Source organism: Vigna umbellata, chromosome 9 (genome assembly GCF_029865625.1).
Source record: "Vigna umbellata cultivar VRB3 chromosome 9, Vumbellata_1.0, whole genome shotgun sequence".
NCBI classification, from domain to species: Eukaryota; Viridiplantae; Streptophyta; class Magnoliopsida; order Fabales; family Fabaceae; genus Vigna; species Vigna umbellata.
The window spans coordinates 15520549-15544163 of NC_142173.1; the positions used below are offsets into that span (position 1 = coordinate 15520549).

A 23615-nucleotide genomic window follows, 5' to 3' on the forward strand; every position below is an offset into this window, starting at 1 on the left:
ATTTTAATGTCAAAAGTTTATTGATATTTGTAAGATTTTCAAATGTAAATTTTTACCTCAGTCCATTCCCTTCTGATTTCTGCTCGGATGATTGCCTTCATCCATGACATGATGTAGCAGCCACATGCCCAGGAATCATTCTTCTTATTACACTAAACATGTGAAAGAACTTAGTCCCATGTAATGGTTTAAATTTGACTACAAATATTAAAGGTTAAAGATCAACGAATTCCAACCTTAGGATATATAATTTCAAGTTGTTGTCCTCTAGTCCTAGTCACAACTCTAAACAAATTTGAAACATTAGAAACATAAGTTAATATATTAATATCATAATGAATTGATAAGAATGAATGTAATACTTACGTTTGTATCAAGGACTTCAACTACGCTTTAATCTTCCTATGAAGAGATCGAAACCATACAACTTGTGCTTTTTTTGGAATGATCACCACGAGTTGCCAATGGCCCCTGTCATGTACCAACAACTATTGAGTTAGTTTATTGATTAAATTTGGATAAAAGTTGACAATATTGGGAAACACATACGCATCAATGTATGGCGCGATATATATCTCTCTGTTAGACTCAATCATCCATAAACTAATGCCCAACCTGATTCAACTACGATGGTGTCCATGTACCTGTAAGAATAAAGTTAAGTATATTTATTAAAAAGTAATAATACTAATATACAAATTGGAAAATAACAAATAAAAAACTTACATGCACCATAGTTGTGTGCATGAAATGTTGAGCATTTTTTCTCCAGCAATGATCTCATAAGCATCATCGAAATTAATATACAATGGAACATGGCACTCGAGGCCAAATGTTCTTAACTCCCAAAGCATCTCTACCGGTCCTTTTCTCAACTTAGTTAATTTGGAGGTCAATATGGATATAGGATCATGGTCTTCTGCTTCCTCACGAGCATTGTTCATAGGTTGAGCAATTGGTTGTTTCTCAGGACAGTAGACATGCAACTCACATTTACCAAAGTTAGAAATCGTTTAATTATAACTTAAAGATTTAAGATAATAAAAAGAAGAATATAATACCGCTGGTGGGAAAAAATATGGCATGATCATAGCCTTAGGCCAAGCTATAAATGTGCCTATAGCCTCCCCCACGAATTGGATTTTAGATGTAGCCAATGGCACTCAAGCCTAGCGATCTCTTGGATCATCAATCATTACCTGCGCGTGAGGGGGCAATAAAGGAGCACCATGAATGGTTTGGCCTTCTGCAATCTGTCGTCCCACGACCACTACGCGCGAAGGATCCTTATCAACCAAAAACTCATACTGAATATTGTAATCAGTACGATCTGCAGTAGAGCATGAGCCTTTGGTGCTCAGACGAGGTGCAATAGGATAATCTATAGGGTGATAACGGTTGAAAAACCGTTATTTTTATGCTTAAAATTGATACCAAAAGCAATCTTTAAGACTTAGAAACTAGCTTGAACTCATATTTTTGCTTTAGTTTTGTGAATAAGAGAGTTGAATGTGAATTTAATGGTTTTGTGAAAGATTCCCTTGATTTTGTAGGCTAATTGAATGATTTGAAAGAAGAATTGAAGTACCGAATGATTGGGATGCTGAAAAGTCAACTAGAAACCAAAAAAGTCAACCAGTCAACCAGAAAACTCAACCAGTCAACCAGAATGCTGACAGGTCAACCAGAATGCAGAAAAGGTTGCGACCGAGTGGCGCTGAGCGGTAACTTTGCGCTGAGCGGTAGTTTTTAGGTGCCGAAATCACCGCTGAGGGGAAAAACAACAACTGGGGGGCAAAATGGATCATGTGCTAGTACCGCTCAGCGGTAAAATACCGCTGACATTTTAAATGGGCTTGGACTGGTTTTCTGTTACATTTATGGGCTTGGGCCTAACACTACAAAAAAGTAGGGCATTACCGAAGGCCAGAAGCCCTCGGTAAATGCCACAGGCCGTCGATAATGGGTGTTTACCGAAGGCTTATCGACGGTCAAAAATCCTTCGGTAAATCCCTTGTCGCTAACAATTACTGAGGGCTTTCGCCCTTCGGTAATTACCGAGGGCCAAAAGCCTTCGGTAATTACCGAAGGGCGAAAGCCTTCGGTAATTACCGAAGGGCAGAAGCCTTCGGTAATTACCGAAGGGCAGAAGCCTTCGGTAATGAGCAAACGAGGGTATTTACCGAAGGGCAGAAGCCTTCGGTAATGAGCAAACGAGGGTATTTACCGAAGGGCAGAAGCCTTCGGTAATGACCAACAGTGGGCATTTACCGAAGGGCAAAAGCCTTCGGTAAATTGCAGAGCAGGTTTCAGAGAAATGGCATTTCTTGTGCAACCCAGACCTGTATATCAAATTTCAATTACAAACAGACCTGCATATCAGTTTTCAAGCACATACAAACATGCATAATGTGCATCTCAAAGATGCAATCAATTATCAGGAATACATTGAACATCAATTAATCCATAGAACATTCATTAATGTATAGATAATGTAATTATAGTTCAAATATAAAACAATGTAACAAAAGGATGTTCTAACATCCAAAGTCTGGAAGTAGATAAAATTAACACTGAAATGATATAAAGTCCAAAATGTTATAATATCTAAATGTTTGTCTAAGTTATAATAAAAAAATGAAACTAATAATGTACATAACTATCATCAGAATGATCTTCATCATCCTGCTCCTCTACTGATGGGTGGACTGGTGTGGGTTGGACTGATGAGGGTTGGACTGATGTGGGCTGCTGAGTGGCAGCAGGTGATGAGGAGGGTCGTGACTGGGTGGGAGGGATATTTTGTACGTCCTGTGAGGTTTGAGGCAAGACTCTCATGACCAGGGCTTTAAAGTTTGTAAACTCTGCTCTGAGATCAGTGATCTCCTGGTCACGTTGATGGAGTTGCTGCCTGAGTTGAAGAACGACCTCGTCAGGAGTACTAGTGGAAGAAGAAGGCTGGTGCTTCAGAGTACCTCCTCTGGATGTTGTATAGTTTGCAGCAAGCTGTCCCGCACCATACACTCGTCCTTTTTTCTTCCCACCAACGATGTCGATCCAGCACTGTGTCCTACGGATGTCATCATCTGCATTACTGGCATCATCCGGTGTAGGAGCTGACTCATGTTCAGATCTAACCTGTGAAAGTCTTGTAGAAAAGTCTTCCTGTTGAAACATTAAAAGCAATGTCAGGGAACGATAGTATAACATAAATGAATAATTAGTAATAGTAATAGTGTTATTTGCTTACATGAGTCTTCCGAGATCTTTCATCAACCAATTCATTAGTTCCCTTCCGAACATGAGTCTGTGCAAAGACCTCATCACATGGACCGCCCGTCCTAGAGCCTGTGCCTGTAACATAATTAAGAATTACAAGCGTACATATGAAATAGAATATACATAACTTATGTATGAAAGAAAAAGTTATGTAATGAGATTATACCATACGAATGGCATGCTCATGAATGGTGATCGACCCACCAGTATGTAGGGTGCCACCCCTTTCAAACGCTCTGTTCCGCTGGGCTTTGGCACACTGATAACAGTTGAAAAACTGTTATTTTCATGCTTAAAGTTGATACTAAAAGCAACCTTTAGACTTAGAAACTAGCTTGAAATCATGCCTTTTGTTTATATTTTCAGAAATAAGAGAGCTGGACAGGTTTATGCTTGATTTAAGTGTTCTTGTGCAGGTTTTGAGGTGAATTTGGTGAAAGAAGTGAAGAATAAGAGAGAGGACATTAGAAAAGACAAGAAAGAGTGCAAAAAGGAGAAGTCGAAGGAACCGCTCAACGGCAAACTACCGCTGAGCGGCACTCAAGAGGTGACGTTGGAACCGTTGAGGGGCAAAATGGCCGCTGAGGGGAAGAAAGAAGACGCGCAATCACCGCTGAGCGGTAAATACCGCTGAGCGGCACTTTTTGGGCTTGGACTTTTGTAATCTTTTGTAACTCTAGATTAGTATATAAGGGCTTGCACGTCCTATAGTTAGGCATCTTTGGCAGAAACGAGGCAAACACTCTCTCTTTCACCCCTTTGAAGGAGGATCTTGGATGCTCAGGCTACCTCTTCACCTTTATTGGGTTTATTCTTTCATACTTTCATTGTAATTCATCTAGGTTCACCATGAATATGGTGAACTAAACCTTGTATGTTTGTTGGGGAGTCAAAGTAATCTCTTGAAGCTCTCATATATGGATTTGTTGAGTACATCTTTGAATTAAGACATATGCTTTCTTTCATCATTAGTTAGGGTTTTTCCTCTTTGCTCAATGCTTGCATTGTTTAACTCATTCTAATGCATGATTATTGGTTTTGTTGATACGGACACGTACGGGGAAATCTAGATCCGGGGAATTTCTCCCAATATTATACTGACAATATTATATTGGTTGCCTTTAAGCTCCTGCACTCATGAACTAATCATTAGGAATGCTAGGAATTGTATGAACTATTTGATTAGGGAGAAGCCATCTAGAATGGTACATTAGAGAGTGGCATTAACAATGATGATTTGAATGTTGAATTCCTAAAATATATGAGAGTGGATGAGATGAAATTGACCCCCAACAACATATTCATTCATATATTTCCTTGAAAGTGTTTATCTTTTGTCTTTGTCATTGATCAATTCATGCATACATATTTAATTTTCGTCTTTGCATATTAAACTTCAATTATTGTGTTCTTAAGTCTTAGCTAATCAACAAATCACATAACTAAACTAGGCCGTGAGTCCTTTGGGAGAACGATACTTGGTCTTACCAAGTTTATTACTTGAAACGATTCGGTCATACTTGCCGATTGTGAAACAAGTTTGTGACATCATATTTTGGTGCTTACAAATTTGTCCATCAAGTTTTTGGCGCCGTTGCCGGGGATTCATGGTTTAACTGGTTAATTTGTGTGATTATTGATTATCTTTGACTTTAATTTGAATTTTTGTTTTTGTTTTTCTGTTTTTATTGTATTTTATCTTTTTATCTTTTTAGGTTAGATTTTATTTTATTTTATTAGATTTTATCTTTTTATCTTTTTAGGTTAGATTTTATTTTATTCTTATTCTATCTTTTAGGTTAGGTTAGATTTTATTTTATTTTATCTTTTAGATTAGATTTTATTTTTTAGATTAGGTTTTATTCTATTTTATTTGATTCTATCTTCTAAATCTTTTATCTTCTTATATCTTTTCAATCTTTATTTTCTTCTATATCTTTTTGTGCTAACAAATCTTTTCTAGGGTTTTGTTTTCTTGTGCATGCAGGAGGCAATTCGAACTAGAAGTAAGAAAACAACAGAACCACTACTTGAAGGGCTAGACGAGAGTAGAAGGAGGAGAAGAATCAGAACGTCCAGAGAACTTTTCCCTTCTCCTGAAACTCTCCTACAATCATCACCACAAGGTTCTGTTCATAGCACAGGGAGTATGGAGAACAATAATAATGCAAGAAGAACTCTTGCAGATTACACTAATCTTGCTGGACCTCAGCACTTCAATAGCATAGCTCGACCTAGAGTCAATGCAGCCAACATGGAGGTCAAACCAGCATTAATTCAACTGGTAAAGAGTAATCAATTTAATGGGTTATCACATGAAAGCCCATATGAGCACCTTACAACATTTAATGAGATCTGTAACACGGTCAAGATTAATGGGGTGCCAGACGAAGCTATCAAACTTAGCTTGTTTCCTTTCTCATTGGGAGGCAATGCTAAGCTTTGGTTGAACTCTTTTCCAGAAGAAAGTTTCACGGAGTGGGAAGCAGTGGTTGCAAAGTTTTTGAATAAATACTTCCCACAATCTAAAGTGACTAAGGGAAAGCAAGAGATATCTTCATTCAAGCAGGGCATGGAAGAATCACTTGGACATGCATGGGATAGGTATAAAAGCTTGTTACGTAAAACTCCCACGCATGGCTTTGAAGATCAAGAAGTAGTCCTAACTTTCCTTGGAGGGCTTGGTTCACAAACCAAGATGATGCTAGATGCCTCAGCTGGAGGCAATATCAAATGGAAGACTCTAGAGGAAGCAACTGAAATCATTGAAAATATGGCTACAAGTGATAATGAGCTGCACAATGAAAGAGGAGCTCCTATGCCACAGAAAGGGGTTCTACAATTACAAACGCATGATGCTCTGCTAGCACAGAATAAAATTCTAACTCAACAGCTAGAGACTCTGACAAAAACTTTGGCTCAATTACCTAAAGAGTTGAAGTCTGCTGCCCAGATACAAACTCAGTTGTGCGAACTATGTGGAGGTGATCACATAAATGGCCAGTGTGCTTTTCCAGTGGAGGCCGTGGAGGATGTTAACTTCATGGCTAATCAGTTTCCATACCGTCAAGGGAATTATAATCAGGGTTGGAAACCACATCCAAGCATTGGCCAAGGACAAACTGGGCAGGCTAATCAGTATAATAAGCAGCAGCAGCAACCAACCTTGTGGCAACAATTATCTATGCTTAATGACAGATCAACAAGGTTGAAAGAAACTCTTCAGCAATTCATCCAGAAAACTGAATCTTCTCAAAAGAGCACTGAAGCTGCTATAAAGAATTTGGAGATTCAGATGGGTCAGATCACCAAGCAATTGGAAGAAAGACCCAACAGAAACTTTGGGGCTAATACTGAGGTTAACCCCAGAGAAGAGTGCAAAGTGGTCAAGAGTGTAAATGAAGAGATCATTGAGTTGGAAGAAGATGAAACAGAAGAGAGAAGAGAAGAAGAAAGAAAGGACACTTTTCCTTTTCTAACAAATCAGGAGAAACCAATGGATTTCACAGATTTATTCAAAATGGTTGATAATGAAGCTCCTTGGGAACAAATTCTACAGAAAATAGCAGTTTACACCAAATCAGATGAAGGAACCTCTACAAAAAGAAGACGTAGAGAGGATGAGGAAGAAAAGTGTATAACTGTTAAGAAAGAATCATTCCCACCAAAAGCAGCAGATCCAGGCAGTTTTTCTATCCCTTGCATTATAGGGAAGAAAAAGGTAAAGAAAGCTCTCCTTGATTTAGGCTCAAGTGTTAACTTGATGCCTTATTCTCTATTGGAGCAAATTGGCCATGTTGAAATAAAACCTGTAAAGGTTAATCTTGTAATGGCTGATGGATCTTCAAAGGAGCCATGTGGGATTGTAGAAGACATTGTAGTTTGTGTTGGCAAACTTCAGTTCTTGGCAGACTTTGTGGTGATGAAGATGGAAACCGAGAAGATACCTTTTATACTTGGAAGACCGTTTATGAAAACGGCCAGGGCTATCATAGATGTGAATGAAGGTATAGTGGTTCTCCAAGACGGAGAGGAGAGAGTGGTGGTGGATGTCTTCAAAGATGAAACACAAGCAAAGGAGGAAGAAGCCAGTTATAAAGCTGCATTTCGAGATGCACCCATAACTAGAGGTAAAAATAAAAATCTTGAGGTTTCTGATAACCATTGTTTGTATTTTCAGGCACCCAAGGTAGAAGAGATTGGAAAAGGAGAAGAAGTTCCTAGAGACTGGAAAAAATTAAAACTCCAACTTGGCATACCTGTAAGACTCAAGAACAAGTTGTGGGTTATAAAAGGCTTTAAAGAGAAGGAGATGATAGAGATAGAGTCTCCATATTCTAGAGAGTCCAAAACAGTCCAAAGGAAGCAGTTGAAAGGTTGGTGGAAGGACTACATCAATTATAAAGAAGATGGAACGTGAGCTTTAACAGGGTCAAGCTAGTGACGTTAAAGAAGCGCTTGCTGGGAGGCAACCCAGTAGATTTACAAACTTTTGATTTGGTTTTATAATTTGTAATTTGTGAACATTATTCTGGACATTATTTTGTTGGATTTAGCATCTACTGAAGGATGCTAGGTGGTTAAGTATCTACTGAAGGATACTAAGTTTGTAACACCTACTGATGGGTGTTGGTGAGAAGATTTTGCACCTACTGATGGGTGCTGGTAAGTTTGAAACACCTACTGATGGGTGTTGGTGGATTTTGGGTCAGGCTCGTGACGTTAAACAAGCGCTACCTGGGAGGCAACCCAGTTGATTGATTGTTTTCTGTTTGTTTATTTTTAGGATTTGCATAAGCATTTTTAACATTGAATTGCAGGGAACCTATGAGGGGTATGCTAGGAAGGCACGTAGGTCAAGAAAAGAAGGAGAAGGGCACATCACGAAAGTGCCGCTGAGCGGTACTATCGCAGATGGGCTTAAGTTCCCCTTAGCGGAACCCGAGCCCATTGGGGTATTTTTAAACCCTAAGCTGCGCGTTTTTTATATTCTTTCAAGCTCTTCTCTGCATTAAGACTCCCACATATCTCCTCTTAGGTTTCCCACATCTTTTACTCTTCCCTCTTTAGAAAATTTCTCTTCCACTCACTTTTACACTAGTGTGCTATCAAAGTTTGGGGTTGGAAGAGAGCATTCTAGTTTGGAAGCATTCTCATATCATCTAGCATCTCCACCCAAGTAAGTAAAATGCATTTTGTTCATTCTAGGGTTCTTGAAATTGACTGTGATTGTCAAAGCATGAATATTTAGGGGTTTTGATTTCTATGCATGATTTGATGATATATTTGATGTTTGAACCGATTAAACTGCTTGATTATGAACTGGAAAACTGAAAATTGCATTTGGGTGGAGTTAGGACAGTTTAAAAACGAGATTTGCAAAAATCTGCAGATCACCGCTGAGCGGCATTTACCGCTGAGCGGCACTCTGCCAGATTTGCTTTTTCTGGTTTGTTGCGTGTTTGAATGTGGCACTGGTGGCGCTGAGGGGAAATTCTGGCCCTCAGCGGTGGTTTAGCTTCAAAAGGAGTTTTGTTTTGTTTTACTAATGATTAACATCATGTTCTGTGGTTTTGGATTTATGTTTGAATGCAGGAATGGCATCCTCTTCAGGAAAGAGATTGAAAACCATGGCAACCAAGAGAAAGGAAAAGGAACCAGAGCAGCCCCATAATGGCAGGTTCCTCTCTAGGAAACATGAGAAGCACTTTAGGGTGGTTCAGGACAGGAGACTTCTAATGGAGAGAAAGGTTGGAATGATACCTAACTTTGCTCCTCAATTTGGAGAGCAAGTGTTAGGGAATGATTGGGGGAAGCTAGCCACTTATCCATCACCTGCCAACATAGCTGTGGTGAAAGAATTCTACACCAATGCAAAGAAGATTGGTGATTATCCAGCTGAGAATTATTTGGGCTATGTTAGAGGCCATGCTATCAGGTATGATCCTGACTCCATCAATAACTTTCTGGATACTGTGTGGGCTGGTGAGCAATGCCAGTTTGCTCTTAGCATGGAGGAAGGTGCTGACTTTGAGGATGTTGAGAGAGTATTGTGCATACCTGGAGGACACTTCCAAAGGAATAGATCTGGCTCAGTGGTTAATATTAGGAGGACAGATTTGACTCCTCTTGCAAAGTATTGGATGGCATTTTCTCATGCCAACATTCAGCCATGTTCACATGTGTCAGATATTACTCTCAGCAGGGCACTCTTCATCTACTGTGCTATCAGAAACTTGAATGTTAATATTGGGCAGGTGATAGCTGATGAGATTAGTGTGTGTGCTAACACCTCAAACAACAAAGCACCACTGGGACATCCTTCTTTGATCACTCACCTTTGCAAGCTAGCTGGGGTGGACACTTCTGTTCCACCATTTGAGAGGCCAAGAAAAGCTATAGATGAGGCCTATTACAGACAGTACTGTGGAGGTGAGGAGGCAGCCCAGCCAGTGCCACCACGCCAGGCTCGTAGAGAGAGAAGGCCAGCACAGAGCAGGACTTCTGCTGATACTCATGAGGCAGAACCATTCCAGATGAGGGACATGTATATGTCTCTTATAGGTGCTCAGTTGCAGTCCATCCACAGAGGGCAGGTGGCCACGGCTGAGATGATAGTGGGGATGTATGATACCCCTCCAGCACACAGGTGGACTATGGATGAATTCCATAATGTGGTAGCTTGGCCAGAAGAAACCATGGCATGGAGGAGCTGAAGCAGCTGAAGCTTCAGCCCGAGACATGGATGAAGATGAAGCTGAGGAGGAGGATGCATTTGATGAAGATGATGATGAAGAGGAAGAGGAAGATACAGAGAGCTCGGACTGATGAGGAGCTGAGATAGCATTTACTGATGAATGCTATCATATGATTATGCTTTTGTGGTTTAAGTTTTCTGAACTTATTTGTTTTTGTTTTTAGATTAGGGTTTGATGTACTCTATTGAACACCTGGTTTTATGATGGTTTGCTATTAACTGTGATTGTGTGATAAGTAATGCTTGATGATGCTTATTGATTGATTGATGTTGAGATGATGTGCACATTAAAATGCTTATACAGGTGATTCACAAGCTTTGTGAACAAATGCATAATATCATGATTGTGATTGTGAAATTAAGCAGGATGTGCATGTCAAATGTGAATGAGCTTATATGTGAGGTTTTGAGCTCCAGAGTTGTTATTGTTGAATGCTATTACTTTGAAAGCATGAATGACTTTGCCCAGGTTTTCTATGATTGAATCAATTGCTTGTTTTGCATCATATGATCAAAGGCCGTGTTTTTGAAACCCTTTTTATTGGCCAAATTCATAAAGTTAGCCTTCTAAAAGAGAACACGTTGTGTTCTATCCTTTGAACCCTTAGCCTTAAATATACACTGAACACCCTTGATTGAAAATCTTTACCTTGAGTTAAGTAGAAGATCTTGTGTGGTATTGTTAAATGTTCAAGTTTGGGGTTATTGGGGAAACATGAAAAAGGAAAAAGCATTGAGCTAAGAGCTAAAAAGTAAGAATATGCAAAGAAAAGAAAAGAAAAAGAAGCAAAGCTCAATGCAAATGCAAAAGCAAAGGCAAAAGAAAGTTGGGAATGAATAAGAAGATTGTGTTGTTATGATTCTCTTAACTCAAGGATTTTGTGATCCAGAAAAACCAATTTTCTTGTTAGCCCAGCCACATTATAAGCCATTGAAAAGTCCTTGTGATGATGCATGCTTGTGAATGTATTTGATTGTGGTTAAATGAAAGGCAAAGTTGATTCATGTGACATTGTGATAGTGGAGTGAATGAGTGAAACACTTTACCTCTTATACACTTGTGTGTTGAGTGAAACACTTTACCTAGTGAGGAAATATTCCATAAGCACATGAACATCCATGCTTAATTGATTGATCATTCATGAAAAATAGCATTTGTTGGAATTTAAATGACTTTGTGAACACTAAAGCATGTGCACATCTTGATTGAACTCTTGGTCTTAAGTTTGAGTGAAGTTATTACTTATCTTGAAAAGAGGATTTTGAATGAGTGAACCATCATATGAATTGGTTGGAGATGGAGTTACATTTTATTTGCTTGAGGACAAGCAAAGTTCTAAGTTTGGGGTTGTGATAACAGTTGAAAAACTGTTATTTTCATGCTTAAAGTTGATACTAAAAGCAACCTTTAGACTTAGAAACTAGCTTGAAATCATGCCTTTTGTTTATATTTTCAGAAATAAGAGAGCTGGACAGGTTTATGCTTGATTTAAGTGTTCTTGTGCAGGTTTTGAGGTGAATTTGGTGAAAGAAGTGAAGAATAAGAGAGAGGACATTAGAAAAGACAAGAAAGAGTGCAAAAAGGAGAAGTCGAAGGCACCGCTCAGCGGCAAACTACCGCTGAGCGGCACTCAAGAGGTGACGTTGGAACCGCTGAGGGGCAAAATGGCCGCTGAGGGGAAGAAAGAAGACGCGCAATCACCGCTGAGCGGTAAATACCGCTGAGCGGCACTTTTTGGGCTTGGACTTTTGTAATCTTTTGTAACTCTAGATTAGTATATAAGGGCTTGCACGTCCTATAGTTAGGCATCTTTGGCAGAAACGAGGCAAACACTCTCTCTTTCACCCCTTTGAAGGAGGATCTTGGATGCTCAGGCTACCTCTTCACCTTTATTGGGTTTATTCTTTCATACTTTCATTGTAATTCATCTAGGTTCACCATGAATATGGTGAACTAAACCTTGTATGTTTGTTGGGGAGTCAAGTAATCTCTTGAAGCTCTCATATATGGATTTGTTGAGTACATCTTTGAATTAAGACATATGCTTTCTTTCATCATTAGTTAGGGTTTTTCCTCTTTGCTCAATGCTTGCATTGTTTAACTCATTCTAATGCATGATTATTGGTTTTGTTGATACGGACACGTACGGGGAAATCTAGATCCGGGGAATTTCTCCCAATATTATACTGACAATATTATATTGGTTGCCTTTAAGCTCCTGCACTCATGAACTAATCATTAGGAATGCTAGGAATTGTATGAACTATTTGATTAGGGAGAAGCCATCTAGAATGGTACATTAGAGAGTGGCATTAACAATGATGATTTGAATGTTGAATTCCTAAAATATATGAGAGTGGATGAGATGAAATTGACCCCCAACAACATATTCATTCATATATTTCCTTGAAAGTGTTTATCTTTTGTCTTTGTCATTGATCAATTCATGCATACATATTTAATTTTCGTCTTTGCATATTAAACTTCAATTATTGTGTTCTTAAGTCTTAGCTAATCAACAAATCACATAACTAAACTAGGCCGTGAGTCCTTTGGGAGAACGATACTTGGTCTTACCAAGTTTATTACTTGAAACGATTCGGTCATACTTGCCGATTGTGAAACAAGTTTGTGACATCATATTTTGGTGCTTACAAATTTGTCCATCACACACTTATTGCGGAACTCTACTGTATTCCAATGGGCCAGTAAAGAGTTCCAAATGTGTTCACCCAGCCAGTTAGGGCGCTGTCCTGCATTGCGGGCATCCCTAAACATCTCTGATAGCCGATGAGATGCTTTCATGTGGAAATTTCTGTGTATCTGACTTTCATGTTCAGGTTTCCACTGCACCTTCATCTGTAACATTAAAGAGAACAAACATTGATTACAAAACATATTGTAATAAGACGGACATTAGTGTAATAGATTGCTCACCTGAAAGCGCTGCCAGAATGCCTTTCTGTCGTCATGAGGTATTGCTCCCCAAGTAGGCCATGGACTTAAAAATTGTTGCTTTATTGAACGTGTGATGGCCTGGGAAGCAACCCTAGATGGAATAAACCTGCATAACAAAACTCATTTCAATTACAATATGGTTTAAACATCAAAAGATATCAACAGATTATAAACTTACCCTTTACCATAGGGCTCAATCCATGGTCGATCATGGAGGGGCGGGTCAAGATCTTCAGCATCACCACTTGAATCTGGATCACCAAGTGGTGTGACAGTCTCAGAAGGAGGTACAGAAGATGAGGAAGGTATAGAAGTAGGGTCAGGGAGAGGAGTGGGGGTAATAACAATAGGGGGAGGAGTGGGGGTGGCAATAATAGGAGGAGGAAGAGGGTCTGCTGCAGGGGTTGTAGAAGGGTGTGCTGCAGGAGGAGGAGAAGGGTCTACTGCAGTGGTAGTAGAAGGGTGTACTGCAGGAGGAGGAGTAGGGTCTACTGCAGGTGTAGGAGTCTGTATACTAGGGGTAGGAGGAGGCCCCACAGATGATGTACTACCGGGAGCAGGGGTAGGTAGTCTAGCAGGCACCCTAAGTACATACTTTGGTGCCTGCCGTTGCCTCTTTGTAGGCCTTGCTACCCCTTTTCCTTTATCAGGACGCTCTGAACCTTGTCCTGTCATTACTGCATTCAAATGGTTACAAATAAAGCGAAAAAATATAAACAAATAAAGAAGGATGAATTGTTTTCAAAAGTCAATGTATAAGAAATTGCAAACAACTTAAAGATGGTATTTTAGATAATGGTAATGAAATGATAGTCCAATTTGCTACAATAGATGTTCAACATTCAATCATCGTCATCATCATCATCATCTTCATCTTCATCTTCAGCATCGTCTTCTTCTTCTTGTTCTTCTTCTTCATCGTCATCATCATCATCATCTTCTTCTTCTTGTTCTTCTTCATCTTCTTCTTCTTCTTCTTCTTCCTCTTGTTCTTCATCACCTTGTATTGTTGCTTCTAATTCATCTCCATCACCATCAGGGTCGACCAATGCGGTTATACGTTCAACTTCGATAATTTGTTGTGGTTGTGACATTTGGTCAAGTTGGTAGGCTACATCTTCCTCAACTTCATTTGAGTCTATGCGACCTCTAGGCTTCGTTTGTATGCTACGGCCCAACCACGCCTGTCAATATTGCGAAATGGTGGATATGGCACATAATAAACCTGTCTGACATTAGATGGTAGAATGAAAGGATCAAAAGGCCCATATCTTAATCTCTGGTTCAGTTCGACAATATTAAAGCGTGGATCGACTCTAGTACCAGCTCTAGAAGGATCAAACCATTCACAATAAAACAGTACCACTCTGTTTGGAGAAGTAGTGCTGTTGTACTCTAACTCATATATTTTATGAATGATGCCGTAGAAATCATCATAAGACCCCTCTGTTAGGCCCTTGACATACACACCACAATTTGATGTTTTCTTTCCTTTAGACCATTCATGTGTATGGAATTTGTAACCATTGATGAAGTAAGTGTGCCATTCTTTGACACATCTCATTGGCCAATTGGAGAGATGTCTTAACTCTTGAACCGTGGGAGTTAATGCCTGATTAAAAACCTACAAAGGTACTAACAAAATTATAAAAGCAATAGTCAAATTAACCTTGCTCTAAACGGAGGACAAAACTACGGACCTGATTTCTAAACCAATGGGGAAACTCAGAGTGTATTCTAGCAGAAGTATTTCCTTCTGTGACTTGCTCAGCCACAACAAATGAGCTGGTACAAATGAAATTAATTAGTGTATAACAATTAAACCTTTTGATAGATTAGAGATGGATGATGACATACTCAAGGTACGGCTTGACTTCACTGCAATTGATCAAGACATGGACATGAGCGGAGTTGAATTCAGCATCAGTTAACCAATGAGTGAATTCTTTCCCTGCGTGACGGCCTGATTGTCGGAAAACTGATAATGCACCTTCACGTGGTTCAACTTGCCATTGCATTTCATTTCTGACATGAGTGGGAGACAACATGAAGTTCTTGAAATAATGTGAACAAAAATAAGTTGTCTCTCTGTGCAAGTAAGCTGCACAAATTGAGCCTTCCACTCTAGCTTTATTTTTAACTGACCGTTTGGATTCTCCCATAAACCTTTCAAAGGGATACATCCACCTGTACTGCACGGGTCCCCCAAGCCAAGCTTCATATGCAAGATGAATTGGAATGTGCTCCATTGAATCAAAGAATGCAGGAGGGAATATTCTTTCCAATTTGCAGAGAATAATCGGGATATTTTCATCCATCTTTTTAAGGGAATCTTCCTTTAGTGTCGTGCAACACAAATCTTTAAAGAAGTTACTGATTTCTATCAGTGGATGTAACACGTGCATTGGCAAACAACTGAACGCAAGAGGGATGAAAGTCTCCATGAATACATGACAATCATGACTCTTCAACCCTTGAATAGTACCGTTCTGAACATTGGCACATCTGGACAAGTTAGAAGCATATCCATCTGGCATTCTAAGCTCCTTGATCCATCCACACACTATTCTTGTCTCGTCTTTTGACATGGTGTAATTTGCTTTTGGTTTAAATAATCGGCCGTTACCTTGTGCCTTCAACTCTAAGTCTTTTCGTGCACAATACAAAGGTAAATCTTTTCTTGCTTTCTCATTATCTTTTGTCTTACCTTTAACATTCATAACTGTGTTGAAGACATTGTCAAAGAAATTTTTTTCTGTGTGCATCACATCGATGTTGTGTCTTAGCAAGTTGTCCTTCCAATAGGGAAGTTCCCAGAATATGCTTCTTTTAGTCCAATTATGCCATTCCCCAAACCCTTCTAGCCTATTCTGGCCAGATTCAGTCACTTTTGGATAGTCTTTCACTCTTCTCCACACGTGCGATCCAGTCAACTTTGGCGGGGGCATATCCGTTTCAACTTGTCCTTTTCGAAATGCCTTTTTGTTTCTTCTAAAGGGGTGATCAATGGGCAAGAACCGTCGATGGCAGTCAAACCAACTACTTTTCCGGCCATGAATCAATTGGAATGACTTTGTATGTTCCATGCAATGTGGACAAGCTAATCGACCATGTGTGCTCCAACCAGATAACATGTCGTACGCTGGAAAGTCATTAATAGTCCACATCAAGGCTGCCCTCATAAGGAAATTTTGCCTCCTTGAAACGTCATACGTCCAAACACCATTCCATAACTTCTTCAAATCATCAATCAAAGGCTCCAAGTAAACATCAATCAATGATTTGGGATTAGATGGACCTGGTATTATACACGATAAAAACATGTAAGGCTTTGTCATGCACATCTCAGGTGGTAGATTGTATGGTGTAACTATCACGGGCCAACATGAATACGGTGATGCAGACGCCTGAATGTACGGGGTAAACCCATCAGAGCATAGACCAAGTCTAACGTTACGCGGTTCACTAGCAAAGGATGGATGTTTACGATTGAAGTGCTTCCAAGCTTCACCATCAGAAGGATGACGCAAAAGTCCCGGAGTTTTGTTACCATCATGCCATGTCATGTGTTCTGCTGTTTGCATTGAAGTAAACAATCTTTGTAATCTTGGAATTATAGGTAAGTAGAACATGGACTTTAATGGAATTGGTTTTTTTTGCCTCCGTCCAGCATGCATTGTCTGATATCGAGGTGAGCCACAAAACTTGCATTCCACCAACAATGCATCATTTTTGCCACTGTCATTGTCATAGAATAACATACATCCATTAACACAACAATCAATCTTCTTCACATCCAATCCCAACTTTGAAACACATTTTTTGGCTTGGTAATAATTCTTCGGCATCAAATTGTTTGGTGGTGTCAAATCTAACATCAGTTTTGTATAGAAGTCCACTGCTTGAATGGGAACGTTCCAATTAGATTTGCCAGCCATGAGTCTAATGCACACTGACAATTTTGACTCAGATGAACCTTCAAATACAGGTAGATTTGCCTCTGTCAGTAAATTGTAAAACCTCTGCGTCGTTTCATTTGGAGGCTCTTCATCATGACTATCGTCTGATTCTGCAGCATGGTGACGAAGAGCATGGTCGACCATCTCTTGCATGTAGGCAAATTGATCTATCTCACATGTATGTACAACAATATTCGAACCTGATGCAAGCCGTTTTTCAGCTGCAGTGGAGGTCGAAGGAATCTCTTCACCATGAAATGTCCAGACCGTGTAATTAGGCATGAACCCTTTTTGGTAAAGGTGAACTTTGACGACTTCATCTTTCAGAATGCTTGTACATTCGCACTTGATGCATGGACATCGAATCCCTCCATCAAGGGCATAATATTGATATCGTCGTGCCGTCTCCACGAACTCTTCAACTCCCATGACAAAAGATTCTTTCAAACCTCTCCTTCCACTATAACAATGGTCGTACATCCATCCACGATGGTTGGGAAAATGGGCCATGTTCTGTGACAAGCCAAACAAATAAAAACTTAGCCAAAACAGCAACACTCCATGTGACATTAGTAATAAACCTATTACTACTGAAGTCGAACATGGAAGGCAATTTCAACACTATGGTCATAGGCATTCAATAAGGGCATGCAAAGACAAGTCCTCAGTATTGAAATGCATTAAACATCCTAAGGGGTTGTGTATTAAAGTTGGAGGAGACAACTTATTACACCTGAAGTTCTCTTGTCTAGAGTACTTCCACATTTTTTGTACGTTCTAAGTGTTTATAGTATTTTTACCCTTCTCATTTCATTGAGAATGTGTGTAGTACCATAGGATTTTAAATGACTACTTAACTTAATCAAGTTGTAGCCTAATAAATGAAAGACAATATACATGAACATACAATATAAAGATGAACATAATTTAGGCAATCAAATATCTATAGAAGCATGGATATATAATACATATAAACATAATTTAGGCAATGAAATAGCTATAAAAGTATGTACTGACAATCACATTAGTTAAAATACCCAAAGTATTTATGTTCTAAAAACTCAAACTTTGAGTTTAAGGTAATTCTTTGCTTTTGACATGTTTCCTAGCTTCATTCCACTACTACTTTACACATGGTAGGATGTTCACATTACTTCAAATAAGTGTACATTAGGTGTGGTTGCAAATTCTCACCTTTTAAGCACACTTTTATACCTTCCAACTACTCAAAATTTTAGTTGTACCTAATTCTTTGCTTGAATCATCACTTAAGCTTTACAAACACTGCCAATCATTTTTGGGTTTAAAAGCACACTTTTAAAGTCCATTTTGTGGTGCAGTTTTCATTCTTAGTGCTGTTTGATTTTGTATACTTTGTATTTTCGAATTGTGCCCTCATATCTATCTTTCTTTTATGTTTTAAAACTTGTGTATATAGTTGTTTTACTGTTTTGGTTAATGCTTTAATACATTTTGCATTATGACCACTTTTAGTGTATTCTACTAACTAGTTATAGGTTCTAGGGTGTCATATTTTGAGTTCTAAGTTGTTTTTGTAGTGTGACTTTCTCATTAGCATTGATTTACCATCCTAAACTTGTTAGGACAGTTTGTTTCAAGTTTCTTAGGCTAGTTTAGTGCAGTCATCAAAATTTGACCATTCTAGTGCATTTATAGTAGCCCTTTTGAGGTTTTACTGGTGATTTCAAGATACTGTAATAGGAATCAGTTCTTCAGTCCATTCTTAGTCATTTCTAGGAGGTAACAACTTGTGTAGAGACTTTTAGGCCTGTTTAACAGATTGCTCATCATCATTCTTACCAAATTTACCATGGTGTAGTGTAATTTTAGGTCACTAAATAGTCAAATCTTCTATTTCTTTGTGTTTTCGAATTGTCCACTCATTTCTATCTTTCTTTTATGTTTTAAAACTTGTGTACATACTTCTTTTACTGTTTTGGTTACTACTTTAATACAGTTTGCATTATGACCACTTTTAGTGTATTCTACTAACTAGTTATAGGTTCTAGGGTGTCATATTTTGAGTTCTAAGTTGTTTTTGTAGTGTGACTTTCTCATTAGCATTGATTTACCATCCTAAACTTGTTGTTGTGAAGCTTAATATATATGTATGTGTGTGTGTGTGTATCCTGTATGAAGAATTTGGTGCTGTTTAGTAATTTTGTGATAGTTTTTTAGAATATCGAAAGAAAGATTTGCTTCTAGGTTTTTCTCTGTTTTTCCTGGTGTCTTCAACAATCAGACAGTAATGTGATATCTATGCCTGTTGTTTTCAGACACATGATACATGGAAAGTTAACTCTTAAGTCAGTTGGTTTCAGAATTGTGATTCAAACTAGAACTACGAAATATTTTCTGTTTTTATATTTATTTATTTTTTAATCATTTTCTCATGTTTGAAAATTATTCAATGTTTTCAGGGCAATGTGCTACATTGACTTTGGGTTGCCTGTGGAGCAAGATGAAGGTCATATGCTTAACACACAAGATTCAAGGTCTGGGAATTTACAAAATTTTAGTGTTAAGAAGGGGAGTAAGAGGAAGTTTGAAGTTTTACCAATAGATAAACCTGTTAGGAGAACTTTCAAGTTCTACCATTAGAGAATCCTGTTTATTTTAGCTCATACATCAAAAAATTCGTTGTTTATAGTAGACAAACCCTGGTTGGAAGTGGTCAGGAGTTTAGAAGCCCCACCAGTCCACAGACATATATATGGGACATGAGCTATAAGCAGCTTAGACAATTGTTCTCAGCTTTGAGGGGATATGATGGGGATAAAAGTCCCTTGTTTTTTTTTTTGTCTCGTCATGGTTGGGAGGATCTAGAATCATGTATTGTGTTATCATAATCAATTTTGTTCCATTAGTAATAGCTTCAATTTACATTTTTTTTATTTACACAAGTTCTGTACTTTTACTCTTAATCAAATCCCCATATTAATTTTGGCTGCTATTTTGTTTCATATATATCCTACCGAAACAAAAGTTCAATAATTGTAGGGAGTGTTATGAATGGATGAGAATTGAAATGGAATAGTTTTGACTAGGTGGTGGGGTTGCTCCTAAAATGAAGGTTGGCTTTTGGTTTGATTTGGATACATTGTCCATTTTGGGTGTGAAGCTAAGTTACCTTGCCACATTTACCCACCCAAAGTGGTTGTGAGCTAGGCTGCCACTGCCTCAACTTAATAAAGTGGGTCACTACTCATTACTAGGCCTTTGGATTTGATATATGCTTCATGCTGGTGAGTGGTGAAATGACTTTTCCTTTTTCTCTGGCTCTCTTGCTAGCTAGCTGTGTTCAGTGGTGAATTACTTAATTCGGTTTTCTTTTGTGTTTATTATTACTGGAGAAAAAGGAGGAATAGTGAATTCCATATGAGGAAGAGTTTGATCATTCATCACGCATCATGATCAAACTTCAAATGAAACATATGGTCAACCAAGGTTGACAAAAACTAGCAATCATATTCAATCAAGTGCATTTAAAGTATACAAATATCAGAAGGGGTATGTTAAAGTGAACCTTGGGTGATAGATTTTCCAACCACTGACAGTGGTTGAAATCATATTTTAAACTCAGTTTTGGTGGTGTGATGGAGTGATTTTACCACATTTTTTGGCCATAACAAAGTCATATTTCGAATGCTAGAAGTTTCTATGTTGTGTGACAGTTTCAACAAGTCTAAAATGCTGTTTAAAAGCTGCTAGCAGAGTTCAATTACTGATATAATGGGCTGAGTGCATAATAGTATACTAAACCATCAATTTGGAGTCAAAATTGGGAAGTGACAAGGTGTTCTTGAGTAACAGTATGGATTTGACCGAATTCATAGTTATAACAAATTTAAAATCACTAAATGAAGTTGTTGGAGTGATTAGTTTTGACCTACAACCACTGCTATGACATTTCCTGTCTTGAACCACCAAATTTTGACTCATTTTTTTGGAAAAAATGAACCAGACAGCACTTGTGTAGATAGTGGTAGCATCTTCAGGGGTGGAAACTTGAATAGCTCTTGATCTAAGTGGCTATACAGCAACGAAAATTAGCTTACTGAAACATCATTCTGCAGTGAGAAAAACAGTGAAAATTTGGCAACTCCACTAGCCAAATTTGGAGACACAAGCAAAATAGTTGAGGGATTGTAAGATTGAGTGTCTATCCTCTAAAAGAAACTTGGTACAGAACCCTAACAAAGTCTAGAACTGAGATTTGAATAACCTTGGTCGAGAGGAACAACCAATCACTACATGACACATCTAAATTGTAGTTTTCAAATAATGTTATAAAAAGAGAGAGATTTTGTTTTCTTGTATACATATGGGATGAACAAGTGGTTGAAATATGTGAGACCCTATGTGCATGTTGGAGGGACATGGTCCTGGCCGATCATTTTTGGGTGGAAGTTAAATGAGAAAGGAAGGAGCAAGGTGGGGGGGGCGGGGCATGGTCCTGCCAAGAGCAGAATGAAGAAAGAAATAAAAGGCAAATATGAGAAGAAGTGTACAATACACATTCTTATTGTTGTTGGCAACCTTAAAGCATGTACTTTATCTCCTTTTTCATTAGGTTTGTTATCAGTTGTTATAGTTTTTGAAATTAGAGAACAAATAAGTGTCTTCAACGAATAGGCTTTTACACAGATCCATCAACAATAAACTAAAATAAAGCATCTACATAAGTTTCCATGGTCAATTTGCAGAATTTAATTCTCATGAAGGCTATAATAAGCAAAACAAACATTCATACATGCTCAAATTGCTCAAAGTGTGAAATTTATAAAACAAATTAAATACTCACCTCTTTAGTAGACTTTTCTAGGAGGGATATAGGTTTGATAACTTTGTATCTGTAAGGAAATAAAATTGCAAGATGTTCAGCCATGGTCTAAATGCCAAACAGAAGAAATGTCAAAATTACACAACAACAACTCTAGATCAAAACTAACTACTTTACCAACTTTGTTTGATGAATTGAAACATGTTCAAACTCAATTTTAACTCAAAACCAAACTTGTACTGAAAATGACCTTTCTACTTCCCAAAATTTACTCATAATTGGTGGTTTTGGAAGTGATTTTGTGCCTAAGCTATTCTTACACTTTGGTAATCATTTCAACAATTTTAATTCATCAAAATACACTCCTTTGAACTCTAATTACGCACAAAATAGATCAACAACTCAGATTCAATTTCCAAGTTCCAAAAATGCCTTAAATATGATGGTTTGACATATTCAATTGCATACAAGTGATACTAACTTTATATGAATGGTTCTAACAGCTTTAATACATCAATTTGGACTTGTTTAAACTTCCAAACACCACAGAATCACAGCAGAACAAAAATTGATAAGTAATCACCCTTTTAGTACACTTTTTTAGGTTCTAGCTACTCAAACTTTGACTTTTAGGTAGTTGTTTGCTTTTTAGTAGTTTCCTAGCTTCATTTGACTATTTTAGACTTATTAGGATAGTAACATTAGTTACTGTTATTCTACTTTAGGTCAATTGCCACTTTCTCAGCCTTTTACTTGACTTTTTAAGTTTTCAAGTACCCAAACTTTGAGATTTAGCTACTTCATATAATTTGACATGTTTCTTAACTTCATTTAACAAGTTTAAACTTGTTAGGATTAGTACAACACACAGTCTTATGCTAATTTAGGATTCTGCCCAAATTTCTCACCTATATACTACACTTTTGTAGGTTTTAAGTAGTCCAATTATGAGTTTCAGGTACACTACCAATTTCACTTCTTTCTTACCTTCATTTAACTAGTTTAAACTTGTTACAATATGAAGATTACACATTCTAAGGTTACTTTATGTGAATTTCAAATTTATCACCTATTTAGTACACTTTTTTATGTTTTAAGTGCCAAATTTAGAGATGTGAGTAGTGATTTTTAGAAGTTGTCTTAGGAATCAAAACTTCACTCAATTCTTTGTCATTTCTAGTCCATTAGAACTGGTGTAGATAGTTATAGGTTTGTAAAACCGAATGCACATTTGCATCCTTATCTATTTCACCCTATTCTACTGTAACTTTAGGTTCTCAATATATACTCAAATTTGATTGTCATCTTATTTTCAATTTGTGACTTCATTTTTATCTATTTTTTATGTTTTACAAGTTTTCTAGATAGTTATTTGACAATAAAACAGACCCAAAGAAATAATGAATGATCAAACTATATATGACTATGACAAGGCCTTTCTAGTCAGAATACACAGCCTATGTTTGGTACATTGTACTTTTAAATTACAACAGATTAATTAAGATTAATAGTACTGCTCAATTACATTAAACACAAGACAAATACCCTTTTGTAATTATCAATGAAAACAAAAAATTAAGGGAAAAGAACAGATTTTGTTGAACTAAAACAAAGTTTCAATTTCCCTGCTTGGTTCAGATGTTGTGATTTGATGCAATCACCTAAATGTGGAAGAAAGAGTTTCTGTTTTAGGAAGTTATATCCACCAACAAACTGTTTCTGATAGCATCCAACTGAAAACCAACTTTTCTAAATGTTCTAAGGTTGTCCCTTTTTATCATGACCCAAGAATGGTGCACCCACCCACCTGAATTTTCCTACTTCCTACATCTCTAATTCTATTTTAACTTAGAAATA

General features: G+C 37.8%; 2 protein-coding genes across 2 annotated transcripts; both read right to left on the reverse strand.

Moving 5' to 3' along the window:
* Nucleotides 1-592: 592 nt before the first annotated feature.
* On the reverse strand, nucleotides 593-13734 carry LOC148192682 (uncharacterized). The gene is made up of 6 exons (XM_088099264.1): nucleotides 13174-13734; nucleotides 12975-13101; nucleotides 12693-12896; nucleotides 1200-1307; nucleotides 727-986; nucleotides 593-644 (listed from the first exon to the last, which is right to left on the reverse strand). The coding sequence occupies exons 1-6, from the start codon at nucleotides 13668-13670 to the stop codon at nucleotides 593-595; spliced, it is 1248 nt and encodes a 415-aa protein (XP_087955390.1). The 5' UTR covers nucleotides 13671-13734.
* A 925-nt stretch (nucleotides 13735-14659) lies between these two features.
* LOC148192683 (uncharacterized) lies at nucleotides 14660-17347 on the reverse strand. The gene is made up of 2 exons (XM_088099265.1): nucleotides 14862-17347; nucleotides 14660-14702 (listed from the first exon to the last, which is right to left on the reverse strand). The coding sequence occupies exons 1-2, from the start codon at nucleotides 17234-17236 to the stop codon at nucleotides 14660-14662; spliced, it is 2418 nt and encodes an 805-aa protein (XP_087955391.1). The 5' UTR covers nucleotides 17237-17347.
* Nucleotides 17348-23615: the final 6268 nt, after the last annotated feature.